Genomic DNA, 19,836 nt, shown 5'->3' with positions numbered 1-19,836 from the left:
ATTTGTTTATCATTGATTGCCAGTAAACTTATTGGAATAGCACATTTAATTTTAGACAGGTCAAGTGTAAAACATTTCTCTTTAATGACGATAAAGATGTATTTTATTGTTAAATCTAGGAATGATGTGGTTAAATCTTTCATGAATTTGTTGATATGCAAAAGTTGTTACTGCAATATTGAAACAGTTCACATACATACTTCGAAGTACATACGCCGTATTTGTAAATGCAATACGTGTTGCTCACTTGTTCTTATCAGCTAGTGTTATCTACGAAGGAAATCGAGGGTTTGTTATTATTTTATGCCATTTAATCACTTTTTCAGACCTACCAGTTGTTGACATTTAGTTGATGAATGGCAAAAAATTGTCTAGATATGTATGTATCAAATTGGATGTAAATAAACACACAGATTATAATACAACATACCATTATCATTCTCATCTTGTCGAACCTATATGTTACTAATAAGATATTAACACGTTTATAAAGAAAATGGTCCTGATATTTTGATGTTTTTTAATATGAATATTGTACATTGTTGGAGAAATTTACATTGTGATATTTTAGAGAAACCGTTGTATAATTTAAAGATACCATGACTAAAGTTCCTATTCTATAACCATTAATTAAATAGTTCATAAAATCTTAAAAATCCATATTATTAATCTTTTATTTCCACAAGTTTTATTGACAGCAGTAAAATCAATTGTGATCTATCTTTACATTTATTTATATCTTTTTTTTTTACAATTTTATCTTTGTTAATTTTTTTAATTTGTATAACGATTGAATAAATAACTTAGTTTAACTGTGATACCAGATATTCTAAAGTTTTGAATTTCGTCAATATTTTTAGAAAGGATGAAGAAATACTACTGGCATAGGACAAATTCTCGCCCAGTATCAATTTTAACCCGTGCATTGTATTGTCACAATATCAACACATGAAACAACGTAGTGATACATGGTACAAGACAAGAATTTGCTTTAAACCAGTACCTTATCAGGGCAGAAGCCAACAATGTTCTACTTTTCATGAGATATTGGTAATTTTCTTGACGAAAAAGGAGTTTAACAATTCGAGTATAATTGATTATAATACTTACATTTATAAGATTTACTACAATATTTATCGAAGTCCAATGGTCATGCATATACCTGTGGCTATTTCTCGAATATGTTTCCAAAATGGTTAGTAATTTGTTGTTGCGGCTACAACAGCCCACACAAGTAATTGCCTCTTTTTAGTCATTGCAGTTTTGTCTTTTATAAAACAAGTGGCATTAAGTTCAATTTTTCCATTCAAGTTTTAAATGACCCGTTTACCCTGTGAAATAATTTGACTGTAATGTTATTCAGAAGAGGTTTCCTGTAAAATGTTCAGAAAACTTTTCATTTTCTTTTCTGATAAAGTTTCTGGTTTTCAAATAACACAATGCAAATTATTCCACTGATTGTATCGATTGTACCAATTTTGAGTGCATTTTCGTAAAATTTCACTTTTTACAATATAGTACCCAATATAGATTTAATAATTCATTAAATCGTTATCCAGAAAAAAGGATAATTGTTTATATTTCAAAATAATAAAATACCGAATTTCCTCTTTACTGACAAACGGTCATTTTACCAAATATGTTTATTATTATACCAAATACCAAATTACTGTTACCGCATGTTCAGATACGTTTCTTTTTTATATAAACCTCAAAGATATATTCCAAAAAAAGTTTATAATTTTTATAAAATATAGATTTGTTATGATAAATCTATAATACATGTATATAGCTGAAATATTTGTATATCATTTCTATGGCTGTAAATCACACTTGACTTTTTTGTAGATATTGGTATATGCAGGTCTTTGATCTATTCACTTGAATTTAAGATACATATTTAATTAAATAATCTATATTACATTGGTAATATAAAAGTATTCAAAAATGTATAATTATATTTCTTTATTTTCAAAAAATGTGACATTTCGTAATGTTGACAAAAACTGAGTTTATAATTTTATAATTGTTTTTTTACTTTGATAACAGAATTCACTTGTTTTTTTTTAAATAATCATGTGTTAGAATAATTGCCAAAATTTGTAATGACAACCTTGTTAACTTTAAATGGACCGCGTCATTTTTCTGAAGTGTATTCGTCGCATAAATAGATAATTAGATATACTCTAAGTATTATATTTCGTATTCTGAGCATATATATTTCAAGTTAATTGAATCTTACGTTTCCTTGACTTGGGGGTTAAATTTCTCTCATGTTGTCCTCTTTTTGTGCAAACTGACACTAAAACAATGAGAGGACACGCTAGCAACTAGAACCGTTGACGGAAATGAGTCATGTCTTTATCCCGGAAAACAACTGGTAATCCCTTGTGTGTCAAATTAGACTTATCATCTATCTACCTCGGATGTGTCTTTTAAATGTCACTGTTGTACTTTAATATAAACAATAAATTATCTATTTATCGTACCTGTTTACCCCTTGTATGCCTGCCTGCCTGACAGACCAGTAGAATTGGACCACCCCTGAAGGATCGTGTGATTGACACAAAGTGTATTGTTATAATCGGCATGTGTATTCAGTTCATTTATTAAAAGAAAGTAAAAAAAAAAAAATTTAACAGGCTTTTCGTTCATCGAATCATTATACAATTGTTTATGATATTCAAGCTGTATTTTTTTATGCCATTATTATAATTTTCTACCTGCACTTTAATAACATAATATTAAATGCATGATAAGTGAGGGATAATAAACGATAGAGAAGGATATTCAGTAATTGTGCCAACAAATCATCATTCACTTATCATAATGATGCAAACGGGCGTGAACGATGTATAAAGACGTTGGGTGGAATCAGAAACACTTTTGGATAGCTAAACATCTAGATCGGAAATCCGTACCACACATCTTCATAATTCTCTGAATTATATGAAAACAGAGGTTAAACAGCCTTGTTCTGATAATTTGGATGATTAATTCCATGATTGCATGTGCACTAAGACTAACTCTCCTAAGTGACATCTAGATATCAAGATAACATCGCTGTTAAAAGGGACACAGAGCTACTCTGGTGCAATGGTAACGCATCCCTTTTCATTTAAACTTGTATTTAATTCAATCATCGTTAAGACTTCCAGTGTAATACCGAGCAAAGATGTAGATAGAGGTGTTTAACAAAACCAGGAGGCGAGCATATATCACATGTTAATATGAAAGAGTGTAAATGCATCTAACGTATCAAGTTTCGTGGTCTAAAAAGGGTAAATTTAAAATAACTATCATTATAATAATTATTTAAAGATTTCAAAATACAAGTTTAAATATTGTTAATCACGTCGTATAAATCAAACCTTGATTAAATCCATTTTAGACCTCACAAATTTCACTAAATCTTATTCACCCTGTACATTTTTTGTAAGTCGGTTACCTTCCGTTCAAAAAGGTGTAATGTTTTTTATTTTCATAATAATCAAAGTCATTTCATCTATTGAACAAGATTTAAGTAGAATAAAACCCATATCATTTAAAGTATTGAGTTTAAATTTACAAAAAATGTTTACACATATCATTATGAATAATTTAATAAAGTAAAAAAGAAAAGGGACAAAGTGATCAATTCACTTCAAATTACATGCGAGTATGATACCTCATATAATTTTGGGAGCGTTAAGTACTGCATGGACCGGGGTTTTTTTCAAATCAAAATTAAAAAAAATCAATATATAGTGATAAAGAAAATCAATATAAAAAAGAAAAATTTCCGTTAAACAAACAGTTTACAAATTTTTACTCGTATCATAATCTTATTCAAGAAAAAATATTTACAATATGTAGATGATGATCATAAATTTATATGGAAAAAATCTGATGATATGACAATTGTAAAATCATTAAAATAGGTAAATGTTTGACGAAATAATGTTTATTTATATATATAATGAATATTTTTATTATTATTTTTTGACGTCGTCGTGTGTCACTAAGACCCATCAGGTGAGCAGAGAAATTGAATAACGTGCGTTATCATGATCTGTGGAACACTTGACCAGGGGTATAGCCCCCCCCCCCCCTACTTTAACTCAAAAGAGTATAAATATGTACTTGTTAATTTACTTAATGTCATAATACAGTAAAACTCGGTTATAGCGAAGTCCTAAGGACCAATGGATTTACTTCGTTATATCCCTAATTCATTATATCTGTAAAACGAATTTGTAATAATAACTATAGCGAATTCACTATATACATGTTTTCTTTAACAAGACTATATTTTTTGCTAATTGGGGCTTAAAATAAAAATACATTCCTTTGATACCTTTAATAATCGGATTAGGAATTGAAAAATGTACATGGAAATAAATTTATTCAAACTATTATGTTAAATAGTAGTGCAAACTTTTTAAACTGTAAAGAACTTCGTTATAAAATATTAAATTTCATTATAATTCACCTCATCGGGACTCAAAATCAGTTCGCTATATCCGTGAATTCGTTATATCTGAATTCGTTATATCCGTAAAATTTTGCAAAGATTTGTTAAAAACTTTACTGGGGACTCAAAAAAAACTTCGCATTATCCGAGAATTCGCTATAACCGTGTTCGTACTAAATGAGCTTTACTGTATACTGATAGGCTGTACTTTGAAAAGGTGTGATGTCTAAATAAATATCAATGTAAAATTCTAACAAAAACTGACAAGACTGATATCTTGGCGAATCAATGGAACAATTCGACCGCGTTCAATGAATAAACGAATTTCTTAAACATTTAAAAATGCTATCAAATGCATTGTTTAGCTTAATTCAATTAGCTATAATGAAACATATTTAGATTGTTCTTTGATGTCCTCTTGCACTTTTGGTGTTGATTTACGGATTGCTTATTCATCGTAACTAAAGCTACATTAACAGAACAAACGTCACGGGCTTGCACGGACTGATCTCAAACTTCCTTGTAGTTGTAGCTACCATAGTAACTTTCACATAAAAAAGGGTTTTTCCATTAGTGTAACATTCTAATGAACTATGATAATTTATTAACTTTTTATTGATAATTGATAAAAATGATTCAGACATAAATGTAAATATATTTACATCTACCGAGTATAATTCCCTCTATTTCTTACGCACACTTATAGTTAATTCATAGATCTGAAGAAACAGCCATACTGAAATCTACACGCTCTGTTTATCGATCGACCTAAGGAAAATCCCGGACTGCACGAAATAATTATGATGTTGTCAGACTCAAATTAATTTAGAATACGATTTGGCTGTTTCTTTTAGCTTACGTACATGATGTACATTTTCAGTAATTTAGTTAATTTAACTTACTTTTTTTACAATCAATTTATTAATTTGTTAAAAGAAAGATGTAAATATAAACAATAAAATGTGTTCATTGATGATCCGTGCTGGTAATGAAGGTAGCAATCATTGCAGAAAAAATTATATAACCCGCTAACGCGGGTTTTGTATTTATTCTGCAATGTCGCCACCTTCATACCCCGCATGAATCACCAAAGAAAGGATTTTATTGTTTCAGTAAACAATACAACTCATACAGGCTACGAAGGTACATGTACCAGATATTGTCGGGAACAATTTGTTACGCGCCAACGCGGGTTAGAGGTCAAGGTTAGGGTTATGTATTTTTTGAATTTTTTTCTGCAATGCTAGCTACATCCATGCCCAAAGAAAGCATCAAATTTCAATAAATGTAAATTGAATGTCTTTTGTATTATTTTATATACTAATGTAGTGTCTTTATTTCTACACTAACTAGGATTTTAATAAATATTTTTTTTTATTTTTTATTAGATAAATGTATTGGTGAATGATATCTTGTAAAATTAATATTTTTTACTGAATAACATGAAAATCAAAGTCATATTAAAGTAATGTAAGAACATATTTATAATTCATTTTTTTCAGTATACAGTTCTCGGTACTTGGAAGTAAGCTACACGATTTACGAATAAATGGAGTTTTATTTTTAATTGATGTCACAACTTGGAATTACAATACAATAGTAATTCTTTAATTGAGATAAAGAGGTCAAATAAAAATTAAATATAAATCTAAAATATCTCAAACTATCCGAGATGTCCATAAAATATATACTTTTGAGGATAGTTATAGTTGATAAGCTTGATTTATTGTAAGAATTTAGTCACAAAGAAGATTCCGCTTGTAATTCACTCTAAAAATGGAAGCGATGCAAACCTTGTCTTTCTTTGTTTACCAATATGGTCTTATCTTAGGCTTGCCTTTACTGGTGTCATCACGGATAAGTGGATCGCAAGAACACAACTACTTAGAAAGATAGGGATCTTCTAAAGTCTGCCATAAATCTCTCAAATTGACGACTACATGACAAGATACTTTATGGGAACAAGAAAATGGCGCTAAAAAGAACTCGAAGGAAAAAAATTTACGATGTTTGATTTCAAATGTTGCTAGGTTGCCCCCTCTTCCGATTATTTTTCCTCAGCTGTCTGTTGAGTAAATTATTGATAGGAAGGGGTGTATGGGTAAATAAACAGAACATTTTTTATTATTTGATCACATGTACATATACTTTGAAAGTAAATCATATATTTTTATCAAAGTAAAGGCGTCTAGCGTTTATAATAAATAATAATACAATTTAATTTTTTTTCTAAAAATACAGTTCTGTTCATGAAAAAAATATATGAACAAGAACAAACATATTTTTGAGCTTTTAAAAAGTAAAAAAAATATTCCAGTAGATTTAGCTTTCATAAATTTGGTTGTCATTTAATGCATACAGAAAACTCTTCGGTGTCATGTTTATGAACTTTGTTTTTCATTTTTTCTTCAGCAAAATGTTTTAAAAAGTAGACCAAGTTCCTCCGAATATAATTTATCAGAATCTTTCCCTTTAATCTGTATCAACAATTACGGTTATACTATTTTTCATGATGCTTTAGCTATTTCCCTAATCCATCCATTCATCGCTCTCGTAATCACGTAAATATAAAATAAAAGAAGAATTGAATGAAATCAAATACATTTTTCTGAAGAAAAAAAATTTATTTCATAGTTTTATATATTGCAATAAATAGTGTCATCAGTGTGTTGAACGAAATAACTATTTGAAGTTATAAATACATGACCCAAAAGTAACGATATACATAAATCATTTTATCTACATCATCAGGCAAAGTTAAGAGTTGATTATCAATTAGTGAAAGTCCATACTCATTGCCACTTTATATGACAACAAAAGTTTCTGAAGCTAAACTTAGGCGCACTTCGATCTGTTTAGAACTACTAACATTATAAAACTAATTGCACTACAACAATAAATATATACATTTGAACACTTTTGTGAATAAATAATAACACAATAGTATAAGACTAAAACTATACAAAAATTGTACGTCATATACATATAATTGATCACAGCATCGTATAAATGGCAGCAAGAGAGAAAAAAATAAAACACAAACTAAACTGATTGAATACTTAAAGAAAGAAAAAACAGTAAATATTGTATAGTTACGAGGGACAAACGACAATGTTTTTCTGCATTTCAAAATGGTGATACTTTGCAAACCCATTTGTTTCGATTCTAACGTGTTCACTGTTTGCAGATTTGGTCTGAGTTTCATTCGCTGACAAAATAGTTTTCCTCATCTCTTCGGGATCTGGCTCACTCTCAGAATCTTCATCTGGAATGTCCTCGTCGCTGATGTCATCATGGAAGGAAATGTCGGTTGTCTTAACGTTTTCTACGAGAACATCGCTTGGAATTTCGGTAGAACTTGGTCGACTGTCGTGAAGTTCCGGATCAACAGGAGAATCCCTTAGATCTTCACCGCCTGTTTCGTGCTTTTTCACATGTCTATCTAGGTTGGTCTGCTGACCAAAGCAGCGGTCACATAATTCGCATCGGAAAGGTTTTTCTTTGTTATGGATGTTTCTGACGTGCCTTTGAAGATTGGAAGAAATGCTGAAGGAGCGCTCACAGTATTTACATTTGTACGGTTGTTCTCCTGTGTGTGTTCTTAAGTGGCGGGTCAAATTGGCTGACCTTGGGAAGACTTTCCCGCAAAATCTACAGGAATAGCGTTCTCGTGCTTTGCTTATTGGCTGAAATGCAAACGACCCTAAATTAGCAGGAGAGGATCCATGGTTTGCAATCCCATTTCTTCTTTCTTGGTCCAATTTCTGTTGTCCAATTTGAGAGAGTGTGAATGTTGAGCTTCCGTTTGAAATGGGTAGATAGTGAGAGAAATCTGCATATGAGTGTGGTAACTCTTTCGAATAAATATGTGATTGCAGAAGAAACGGATTATTCATTCTAAATGGGAAGCTAGTTGGAATATCTGGTGAAAGCTGATATCCAAAAACATGGGCTTTTCTTTTGTTGTCTGGTGTAGCAATTTCCGTTTTTGGTTTCTTGGTGAGATCCAAGGGTTGGTCGCTGCCATCATCTTCTGAAATAGGCTCATTGGAAGAACGAGAGGACGCCGATGATACCCGCTTTCTTGTGCTCTGTTTGGAGATATGGAATGGAAATTCTGAAACGTGGTTTCCCTCTTCTTTCTTCAGAAACAACTTGGTATCAAAATTAGGCACAGCTTTATTCGATTCAGATGGAGAAGATCGATAGTGATCTAGCTCAATATCAGAAGTGGACTGTTCGTAATCGCTTTTCGGTGATACTAGAGATTTGTTTGACAGGTTGGACTCAACTGAGTTTCTACCGGAATGACCTTGCGACACTTCCAAAGATAAGCGAGCTCTGTGATATTTGAAAAACTCTTCTGGTGATGTGAGATTATGCGGTAATGAGGCAAGTGAGGAGTTGGGAACATCGCTATAAAAGTTTCCAGATAGTGATGGATACGTGGACCCCGCTGGATGATAGAGGGGAGGGTAACTAGGGTGGCGGTAAAGGCCTAGTAACAGTGCGGAGTTCAGAGGAGCTACACCAACTGAAGGAACGCCGCTCAATTCTTTCTCGATTTGGCTGTATCCCAGCTGCATCCCATTTCTTAGAGCTCCTTCGCAGAATCTTTTATGTTTACTCAAAGAAGTCACCGTAGAAAAGGCCTGGCCACATTCCTTACACTTAATCTGTTGACGACAGTCGGCGTGCATTCTCTTGTGGCGACAGAGATTGGAGAACTGGGTGTAGGCTTTGAGACAGACTTCACATTGGAATGGCTTGACACTGCTGTGGATGTGCTGATGCTGCTTCAGACCGCTAGATGTTGCAAAGGTCTTTCCGCATTCTCCACAGGCGTGGCTCCTGGCTCCAATATGTTGGGACCGAATATGGCGTTGTAGATTACTTGGGTCAGTAAAAACTTTATCACAATTTTCACAGCAAAACTTCCGTCCACTTTCAACGTTTCCCTGTCACGAGTAACGTAACAATAAATTAGCAAATATGGCTAATGATTTACAATATAAAAATGATTACATGGAACCTTTTATTTACTTAAGAATTAATATTTTTATTCCAAACCGCAAAAAGAAGGAAATCTTGTCGTTTTTTAAAGTGTGTAGGAAGACGGATTACTTGACCCAGCGTGGGACAATACCGGCAATCTTTAAATTTGTTTATTACCTTATGGAAGTTGGACTCCTCCATAGGGAAGCTTGCCTCCATATCGTCCTTTTCCTCGCGATCCATGATACTGAAAATTTACAAAACAAAGTATTTAAAATATAGATTTAGCTATTCATTGTTATTCATAGTTCTTGTTACGTGTATTAAGTGTTTCTTTTCGACTGAATAAAGATTTGATTATTTTTAATTACATGTATTTAAAGTTCTTGTTACCTAACATCTTGTTTTTTCTTCTTTATTTATGAATTATCAAATCTCTATAAGTTTCTTTTTACTTTTTCTTTTACATTTTTATTGTTTTATGGTGGTAAATATGAAAAGTTTGACATATTTTGTTTTATTTGACTATTTAATTTTTTTTTTTTAAATATTTTTTCATTTCAGTTCTTTAAGAACAGTATATTAAAAAACAAATTCACCATATCGCTTTCACTTGTAGTTAATTACCTACCAAATTTAGTTCCTTGGGTACAATATTTATAATGGAAATTTTTAAGTATCTTTAAATGTTTTTAAACCACTTTATCCAATTGTAACTGCATGTACATGTATTTAATTTTCAGTTACTGAATTTAAACTAACTGAAATTTATTTCCCTCTCCTTATTTTAAGTAATATCGAATCAATATAATTAAATACCACCATTATAAGTTTTATATTTAAGTCCAACAATGATTTCAAAAGTTGTTATTTTCTTTAACGCCAATATTTCCATGCCTAATTTTGTTTGAAAATTCAAACAATTTTTTTAAAAAAAAGAATTTACCTTGGTTGGACCATGTTTATCCCACGAAATTCAAAGTAAGACTGATTTTAGTTCTGAACCCACGCCCTTTAAATGCGCACAAAGTTTTTTTGACGGGAGCAATTGACATGTTATTGAGTCGTTTAACACCCCTACCCTCATTGGTCGGTTCAACGGAGCCGTTTACTCATCGGGGTGCAAAGGTGGGCTCGCTTAAGGTAAAAAACCATGTCTCGTCATGCGTAGGCCAACAGAGCAATGCGCTTCCTTAACAATAGAACAATACGCCGATGTGTTTCCTATTGGAACCTGAGAGGCCTTGTGGCAAAAATGTACCCTACACTTTCCTGGCGCACTGGTGACCTCAACATAGATAATGGGAACATTTACAAGACTTAATGAAAGAATACATGTCGTGTTCAGTTCGGAGTTGAGGGGTCCTTTAAAAGTGCCAATCATAAAACCATAAAAAATGTTGCTTTAAGTTTAACTATCATAAGCTGATACCAATACTATAGAATGATGTGTGTTTTTTGAACATGCAATGGTTCGAGAGGTATGGTATTACAAAACGATTACTTAAATAGCTTATAAATTCAAACACAGATATAACTTTTGACATAACTTAACACTTGCAGTTCTTGGTCTTTAATTAAAGACAGAAATAGATATATCAGATTCATTTTCATTGTAAATGAATTGTTGAAGAGCTCCCGTTGGTGTCTTCTTGTGTAACCATTAAGTCCTTGTCAATCTTTCGGTACTATGCGCGTTTGTTAGAGGAGATTATTTAATGTAATACATCCCTTCTTATCGTCTCCACATATCTGACTTTCTGATCCTCAAAGATGTATTTTTAATCTTGATTACATCCTATGAGATCACAACGAAACGATCCTTGTTCGGGGATAGCAGTGTTATTGTCCCAACCATTCCAGAACTGTTGGTCAACCTTACTGAAAAGGATTTGGTTTTGGCGGACTCTTCAAAACAGTGTTTTGGAATGTTTTTAGATGATAAAATATTTGATTGGCAAAAACATTTACGTGCTTAATAGATCTAGCTGAAATCAGTCTAATAGGATTAGGATTAGGTATAGCGTAGCGGTTAAAGTTGACCAGATTTGATTGCGTGAAGAAGATCTGGCAGGTAATGAAGTCAACTCACGATCGGATGGCAAAGGGATATACCGCACGTGTTTAATACCAAGTCATTCCCGCTGATCAAAAACTTAAAAGGTTACCACGTACTAGGCAAAACGATGCGCTGAACTATGTCGCAAAATAATAAACAAACACAATTTTACTTCCGAATGTGCACTAAGCAAGGGGCAATTCCATATCTCGCTGGTCACAAGGAATGTGTTGGGCTTTTGAAGATCCTAGTCATCTTTTTATGATTTGGGTGTAAAGAATTTTCCTTATATTTTTCAATTAAATTTCAAAAGGTTAACATGATTTACAGATAATTAATTTTTGGGAATGGTGAAAACGTTTTCGTCGCATAGAAATAAAGATAGATGCAAAAAATCGTAAAACATCTACAATTATGTTAATAGAAGTGTAATATTTTTGAAGAGAACGTTTAAATAAGGTGAAATGATTCAGTATTTCCCTGTTTGATGTTTTGATTTATTTGATCATCTCTTTAAAGAATTCAATCAAAAATAGAATTCCGTTGCCTTTAATTCTACCTGTGTTTTGTGCATGGTGGATGACTAGACATTGACAAGATGCTCCGGGTTGTATTTTAAGCCAAGGAATTCCTGATAGTAGTTTGTTGTTGGGGGACCAATTTCTTGACAGAATCAAGAATATGTGCAGCTTTGTTTAGAATTGTATGCTCTCTCAAAGAGAGAACAAGAGACTGGGAAGTTGACATTGACAACTTAATAATAAGAGAATAAAAAAGGGATAAGTCTATCCTCAGTCAGTGGCTGGGATCGGAACAGGGTTCACGCAATCACTGACGGTAGTATCTACCGACCTATCTCTGATGTCGTCTTCCTGTCCCTTGCCTTCTGTTTAGACAAGTGTCAATCGGCCGGTGTTTTATACGACGATGACAAAACAGAATTTAAAGTGTCGTACGACAAGATAAAAATCTTCACTATGTTTTCACTTAAAACTCAATCGAGTGTTGTTAAATCGCAATTTAGCTTTTCATGCTTTTAGACCCTTCACGATATGCCATCAGTTTAAGCATGTGCCGGTTCAGAGATAAAGTCAAGAGATTCGAATAGCACTGGCACAAATTGGTCTGAATTCTTTGTGTAAATTATCGATAGCTTAACTCTTATTCCGAATAAATTGCAATCTAATCGCGGTTATTAAAAAAATGATGAGCATTGACTGAAATATTTCCTTTTCTCATTATTTACCATGCACTTGAAGTGCTCTTTTAGCTTTTATTGAATATGTAATACTTGAACCTATATCTACATAAGTATGTACTTTTTTATAAGTCCGCACTGAAACTTAATTTTGATTACAAAAAGATTTTCAAAATGTTTACTTATTTTTTCATTATATTAATTTCATAATTTTTTTTATTAGATGTCTATCGTTATTTTGCATAGGTTACTCATTTAATGAAATATTCATTAACTCAAAATAAATATCGTTCCTTTTATATTCCCAAAAGTGTTTGATCCTCACCAACACCAAGTCACACATTTTTGGAATATATTATGTAAACGATACTTATTTTGAGTTATGGAATATTTTATTGCATTGCATCCCGACCTTCCTAAAAAAGGAATACGTATTGTATCAAGAGATGTTTGCATGTATATATTATTTCACTGTCATTGTGTCACCACAACATATAAATATTTATTATAACATTACCTCTGATCGTCATCCTGGTTTTCATTGTCTTTGGAAGTCTGAGACAGATTGTCCATTCCCTCTTTCTTCTCTAAAGTTGCGACGTTTTCAGAATCCTTCGATCCTGCAAAAGATTTCACTGAATATAAAAATACTGCAATCTAATTGTATTTGGGTGTATCACTCGCAGAAGTCAAAACTACCAATTTGTGAAGTATTTGGGAATACCTTATCTTAATCAGATGAAAGGACCCGGATGATCTAGACTAAAACAGAGCAATTGAAAGTTTTTATGCCATGACTGGTTGTATTTTTCGTCCTTTACGATGCGCCATAAAGATAAGAGAAAAACTGTCAGGATCTGGGCAGGAAAAAGGCAAACATTCGAGTGGTGTTATTGAAAATGCTGGTTTGTCGTGAAGAGGAGTTTAATGGTGTATTCCCGGCTGGGCGAGACAGATGTAGCGGTCCGCAGTGGTACGTAATAAAGACCATACCTGTATTTTATACTGTCATTTCAACACAAAAACCCCACTTCACTTTTGGTCTGTTATCGGGCAAACATTGTACTGAGATACTTTACTATAATGAACAAGTGTCGGGATTACCCTGGCAAATGCCTCCGGCAGATAAGACTAAAATTCTAATCAATAAATTAAACAAATTCGGACAATAGAAATTGATGACTAATTTATGTGCATTTGTTGACAAGCATTTCCCATCTTTTTCATTTCCACCTATATTTTCACTTTCGCTCTTTGTTTCCTGTTACCATACAAAAACATCGTTTGGGTGTTTCGAGTTGTTTTTTTTAGTTTTGTTCATTGTTTTATAATGCAAAGTTGCTCCCACCATATTAAAAAAAAACTTGTTTTGTCCATAACCCATCATTAAGTCTATCAATGCACAACATCAGCGCACGATTGTGATGGAAATATCAAAGTTCGTCAACCTTCAAATGGTGATGCCAAATGCTGGAGTCTTTCGTTCGATTCAAATTGTATTGTATTTCCTGATTTTCTTTCTATAATTTATACATTAGATCCTTACAGTTCTCCCCATACGGCAGAAGAGAAAGTATGGAGTATGCGGCGGCACCAGTCATATTGCAATGGTTAACAACAAGGCTAGTAAAGTTTAATGTCTTTTAAACCATAATTCCATATTTTAAAGTCAATGATCAAACTTTTACTAAATTGATATTTCATTCAAAAAAATATTATCTTCTGAATGAAAAGAATAATTATTAGTTGGAGCAATAGATATGCATGGCGGTAACTTAGAGATGTCGTTTTGATTACAATGTGGGTTTTTCAGTTTTAGGGAAATTCAATCGTTAATTGTAGAGACAGATGCGGACAGGATCAGCTAAATGGGGAAGAGTTACACTAACGAGACCCATCTCTTGTTATGCATAATAATGGCTGAAGATGCACCAACCCGCAGTTTGCATAACAATCAGAACCAAACCCACACCTGCTTTAGGTTTTCCGGATTTGCATTTGGTCTATTTAAGATTGCGCGCATCTTATCACATCAGCTTATCAATTCAAACTGTTCTCTCTTTCGTTCGTGAAATATAAGAATAGCTGTTGACATGAAAAAACATTAAAGAGTTGTAAATTTTATTGTAGAGAGCCATCTGCTCTCGAGATCTGGAATTTATTGCCCGTGAGTAAATACGATATTTCACTTACGAAATCCGTTTGTAAATTTTCTAATTGTTTTCTATTGTAGACATGTATTTTTAGTATTTCTTTTAATGTAATTCCACTGTGAACAAAACTTTCGAACACACCCCTCTCCTCGATTTCAATTGTCAATTTTTGTTTAGATACCTAACTCTGGGAACCGAGAAAAAGTGGGAGATCTGTTACCCTGGGCAGAATGAAGTACAGGTACCCGAAGAGACTTACCTTTTGGGAGATAGCGTTTGTCTTGGCTCTCATTCTCAAACAAAGCGAATCTGTCAAGTAGCCTCATGATATCAGACTGTAAATTCTACGGAATGGGGAGTTGACACTGTGAAGCGTCAAGAAGCTCTTGTTTAATATTTTGACTTCAATACCGTTGTTTAACGTTGGTATCTTAACTCCTAGAGGGCGTAAATTTGGCCTGTCGTCAAGTGGATTTCAATTGTGTACGTCCTTTGAGTAACGTCTCAGCAATGTGAAGTTGCAAGGCTCTTTTTCTTGCGATGCAACCGGAAAACCCCTTTCTCTTAATTGACTATAATGTTTAAGGCTTAAAAGATCTCCCATGTTTATGTCATTGCCTAAATATGTACTCAAGAAGGTTAGGTTTTGTTTTGTATTCTATTTTTACGGGGGAGTAAGTGTGTATAATTTTCAGCATTGTCATTACTTCAGAGCACTTTTTAGAATTGATATCAACACATGGACAATTGTATTTGTATCACACAACAGACTTCGTGAATTAAAAAAAAAGATGAAGAAAATTAAATCATTTTGATTTGTCGCAGTGAGTTTAAATTGTATTTACGATGACAGTTAATAGGATAAATCGCCGTCTTTCAATGAACTCGGAATGAGATCAGTGAATGGTCAGTATGAGGAGATCGGCATTAAATGACCCTTCCCATGACCCGAGATGTCCATCCCATGACCCCAAATCTCCCTCTGACCCTCATATTTACTCAACAGCATATCAGAAAAAAATATATATCAAAGTTCATTTCCTTTTTCAGAGTTTTGTATACAGTTATTTACAGTATACATGTTCTTTTATAAATTGAAATCTTAATTAAAAACTCAATTGACTTTCATCTTGGCCAAAATACAGTACATGAGCAACCAATTCAGGCTTGCTGTTTATTAAGTTTCAGTGGCATTTCCGTCTATGGAGTTTTTTTAGTGCATTTCGCTGCATGGAAAAAAATATTTCATTTTTTTTGACAGGTGATCTGCAAATAACATTTCTACGGAACAAGTCAAGTTGACCGAAGATGACCGGCAATTATTGAGCGATTAAGCTTTGTGCACGTCCCTTGATGCACCGCGGTGGGATCTGATTTATAAAAAAGAAAAAAGAAGTCGTGTAAAAAAGATAGGGTCGCACGACCGGACCGGTCAGAATGACCCGGACAGATGCTGACCCTACAGCCCAAACAGCTGCTGCTGCAAGGTCTACATTGTCTTTTAGAATTTATCTTATTTTAATGATATTTTAAAACCTAAAAATCTTTTTTTTTTTGGTTCAATCTCAAAATGAAGAATCCTTTTATTTTTATCTTAAACTTTCTAATAATTTATCCTTGAATTGAATCTAACGGAATTGGTACAAGTGTTCCGATACTCGTTAAACCATGAATTTATAATAATTGTTTATGCATAAAACGATAAATAATCGGGTAGACCTTAAGGTATTGGTAATATAATACGACCAAAAAAGATGATTGAAAATATTTCATTCCCATAAAATCGTTTAGAAAAGATATAGATATTTACATATTTGATGTTAATTGTAATTATTCTGTGACTTACCAGGAGCACAGTTGACAGTGTTGATTAGGTCAGGTGAAACAACTGGACAGGACTGAGCTAAAAACTTAAATCCCGCTGTGTTTTTACACCGTGAAATGTTTGTGTCAATCGTGAACAGAATTCACTTCATAATTAGACATAATTGGTAACAGTTAATCAAAATCATTAAGTAATTAGATCTCAATTAGACATGAAGTTTGTCAGTTTGAACTGATTAGTGGTATCCTTGTTAATGAATTGAGATAATGAGGAAGTCCTCGCGACCGGTGATGAGGGGGCCCCAGGAAAACTTTACCATCGCTATCATACGCTGTCACACACAATACCGTTTAGCGGAAAGGTTCGGAGTTTTAAATGTTATTTTTCAAAATAAATTTTATTTTTTAAATTTCATCACATATTTCAAAGTTTCGTTTCTAAACGCTTCCTAAAATTTAAGTTCACTCTTTCAGCTTATACCCAAAATATCCATACTTTTTTTGTTTAATATGCAGGTACAAATAAGTGTAAACACATTGATTTCAGGATATTATGATGCTTCCTAAGTTCAGTGTGTTCGATCATATCCATTCTAGAGAGTTGTTTAGATTTATTCAATATACCGTTATTCATTTTACAAGAAATATACGTATTTCATGCAAAAGACACTCGTTATTAACATGAAAATTTGAAAAACATGACCGTACGTTTTAGAATAAGCAATCGCAGGTTATTTACATGTAAGTCTGGTATCTGTTTATCTAGATCCTTTGTCGTAATAAATAATCTATAAAACATCACTTACCAAACTTATCTCCGGATGGTGTCGTAATTTGTTCTGTTGGTTTTCTACCGTCGAAATGATCTAAAACCATAATTCAGACGACAATGTTATCTTGCAAAATAAAAAAAAAAAACACTGTCCCGTTATCATTGGTCAGCGTGCATGTTGATTGGCTCTACAGGAGAGGGGTAAGTGAATAATCGCCCCACTATCCGGAGAGTTCGCGCTTACTGGTTACGGTTCTGTGATTACGATCTTCTGTCACATGGGACAAAAGATCCAGTTATAGACAACATCTCACCGGAGTTTGATTGACAATGTAATCATCCAATCAGTGTCGTCCGTGGATGACACGACTTCAAAGATTAACTCCATCCGACAACGGGACATTTCTGCAAAACTGTGATTAAAATTAACTCAGCGCAGATTTGATGTATAAGTACCAAATTTCTACAAATTGTATTGTCAGGTTTTGACGAATGAAACCTCTTACATTCAAGAAATTCTAATTATTAAATTATGTCATATTTATATATATGTAAAAAAGAAGACGTGCTAAATGAATTATGTTTATAATCAGAAAAAGCATATATCAAATTTAGAAATGTGTATCTAATTGGTTAGATTTGTAATTAACCCTTTTCTCCTTTATTAGACAAATTCGTAAAACTTACAATATGACTGCGTTTTTTGTTTTTGTTTTTTTTTTACTTTCAACCATTATGATGAAAAATATATAATTCCCTCCGTAGACGCATTATCAAGTATAATTTGCTCTGTTTAATATATTTACAATAGTAAACATATGTTTTATGTTATTATTTCGATATATTACACGAGTACAAAATATACACGTTAAACCCAGTTTATTGAGTTCTTTGAAGAATATGATATTAAACATGCCTTTTTGTAAATAATATATTTTGCTCGATTTTGTAAATATATCTTTTTGCAAAATGTAAATTATATCAGGAGAGAGAGAGAGAGAGAGAGAGAGAGAGAGAGAGAGAGAGAGAGAGAGAGAGAGAGAGAGAGAGAAAGAGACAGTCGTTGACCAAAAAAGTATGAAAAAATGCTGGAAAATTTTGTATTACAGGTAATATTCAAACGGAAGTAGGGCCGGTTCTGGATACACGCCTTGAACATTGTTATTGCATGTAGCTAGAATAATGAAATGAACCTTGTTCTATGTCGATATTCAAACAGCATTGATTTATGACAGTGTTCAATACACATTAAAAATAAAGTATCACAGAAACTTTAAAAAGGTAAATCTCTCTCTCTCTCTCTCTCTCTCTCTCTCTCTCTCTCTCTCTCGTTCGTGATATCTCGTGATATCTAATACGATTCATAAAAAATGGATATCTCTCTATGGTGCCAAAAGTATTTCCTTGAACTGGTCAGCTAATTGCTGATACTTGCAGTGACGGTTCCTGTATTCTGGTACCATGAATTAAGTCTTTATATCCTTAAAATTAAGTGGACAGCTTCCGGTCTGCCGAGCATGGTAAACTGGGAAACAATAAATGGATTAATTAGGAAATATTAGCTATGTTCATGGGTCCTGCTGACAGATAGGGAAATTTATCCTTGGTTGGTGATTGTTACGTAGTTGTCTTGAGAGGGACATTTCATTTTTTATTTATTTATTTTTTTTTTAAATAAAGGGGGAGTTAAAGTACAATATGTTTTGTGACCTGTTCATGAATGCATATAGTACTATATAACTCTAGATCTCAGTAATAACACACTTTCTCATCTCTACTCATAGATCACGCACTTTGATAAGAGGGGTCACAGTAGTGTATCTGAAATTTCTATAAATGCTTCTTGTTATTTCTTTATATTCATAGTAGAAATACTACAACTACTTGACGTAACTGTTTCGTGGTATTTTTTCAACTGGTGATATTTGAAACGCATTGGCAAAATTTAATTTCAAAAGGAAAGTAATAGTGGGACTATTTTCTTCACTGAAAATGATATTGATTCGTGCGAGATTCCATCGACGAATAGAAGTAATGTATCTGAAAAACTAAATACAATGGCCACTGTAAAAAAAAAAAACATGCCACAACGGTAGAGCATGTCAACATGGAACATTAGGCAGGTTACGGGAGGTAATTTTGAAAGACGATATATAAACGAGATTTCTGACACTGGTTCCTTTTTTTTAATGAGCCAAGTAAACAGAAAATTCTTACAGCGCAGGAACTGGCTTGTTCAGGAAATGCATGAAGCCAATTTTAGAATATTATCATTGAGGAAAAAAAAATTCTATTGCCAGACAAAAAGGGGGGAAAGTGAAAAAAATCAGATATGTTAACGTCAACCAGATGCTATATATGTAGTAATTTGGACTTGAAAAT

General features: G+C 32.9%; 1 protein-coding gene across 4 annotated transcripts; it reads right to left on the bottom strand.

Moving 5' to 3' along the window:
* Positions 1 to 7,311: 7,311 nt before the first annotated feature.
* On the bottom strand, positions 7,312 to 17,719 carry LOC105345377 (transcription factor hamlet). Of its 4 annotated transcripts, none has more exons than XM_011453503.4 (4): positions 17,489 to 17,719; positions 13,223 to 13,325; positions 9,626 to 9,695; positions 7,312 to 9,411 (listed from the first exon to the last, which is right to left on the bottom strand). In XM_011453503.4, exons 1-4 carry the CDS (start codon positions 17,556 to 17,558, stop codon positions 7,546 to 7,548), a joined length of 2,109 nt encoding a protein of 702 aa, XP_011451805.3. In that variant the 5' UTR covers positions 17,559 to 17,719; the 3' UTR covers positions 7,312 to 7,545. The 4 variants fall into 4 exon arrangements, with proteins under 4 accessions (XP_011451805.3, XP_011451807.3, XP_011451806.3 ...); XM_011453505.4 differs by lacking the exon at positions 17,489 to 17,719 and adding an exon at positions 16,705 to 16,842; XM_011453504.4 differs by lacking the exon at positions 17,489 to 17,719 and adding an exon at positions 15,118 to 15,589.
* Between the last annotated feature and the right edge of the window lie 2,117 nt (positions 17,720 to 19,836).

The sequence above is a fragment of the Magallana gigas genome, chromosome 3 (genome assembly GCF_963853765.1).
Source record: "Magallana gigas chromosome 3, xbMagGiga1.1, whole genome shotgun sequence".
Lineage (NCBI taxonomy): Eukaryota > Metazoa > Mollusca > Bivalvia > Ostreida > Ostreidae > Magallana > Magallana gigas.
Note: the sequence above shows the minus strand (reverse complement) of the source record. Positions and strands in the feature narration are given on the sequence as shown.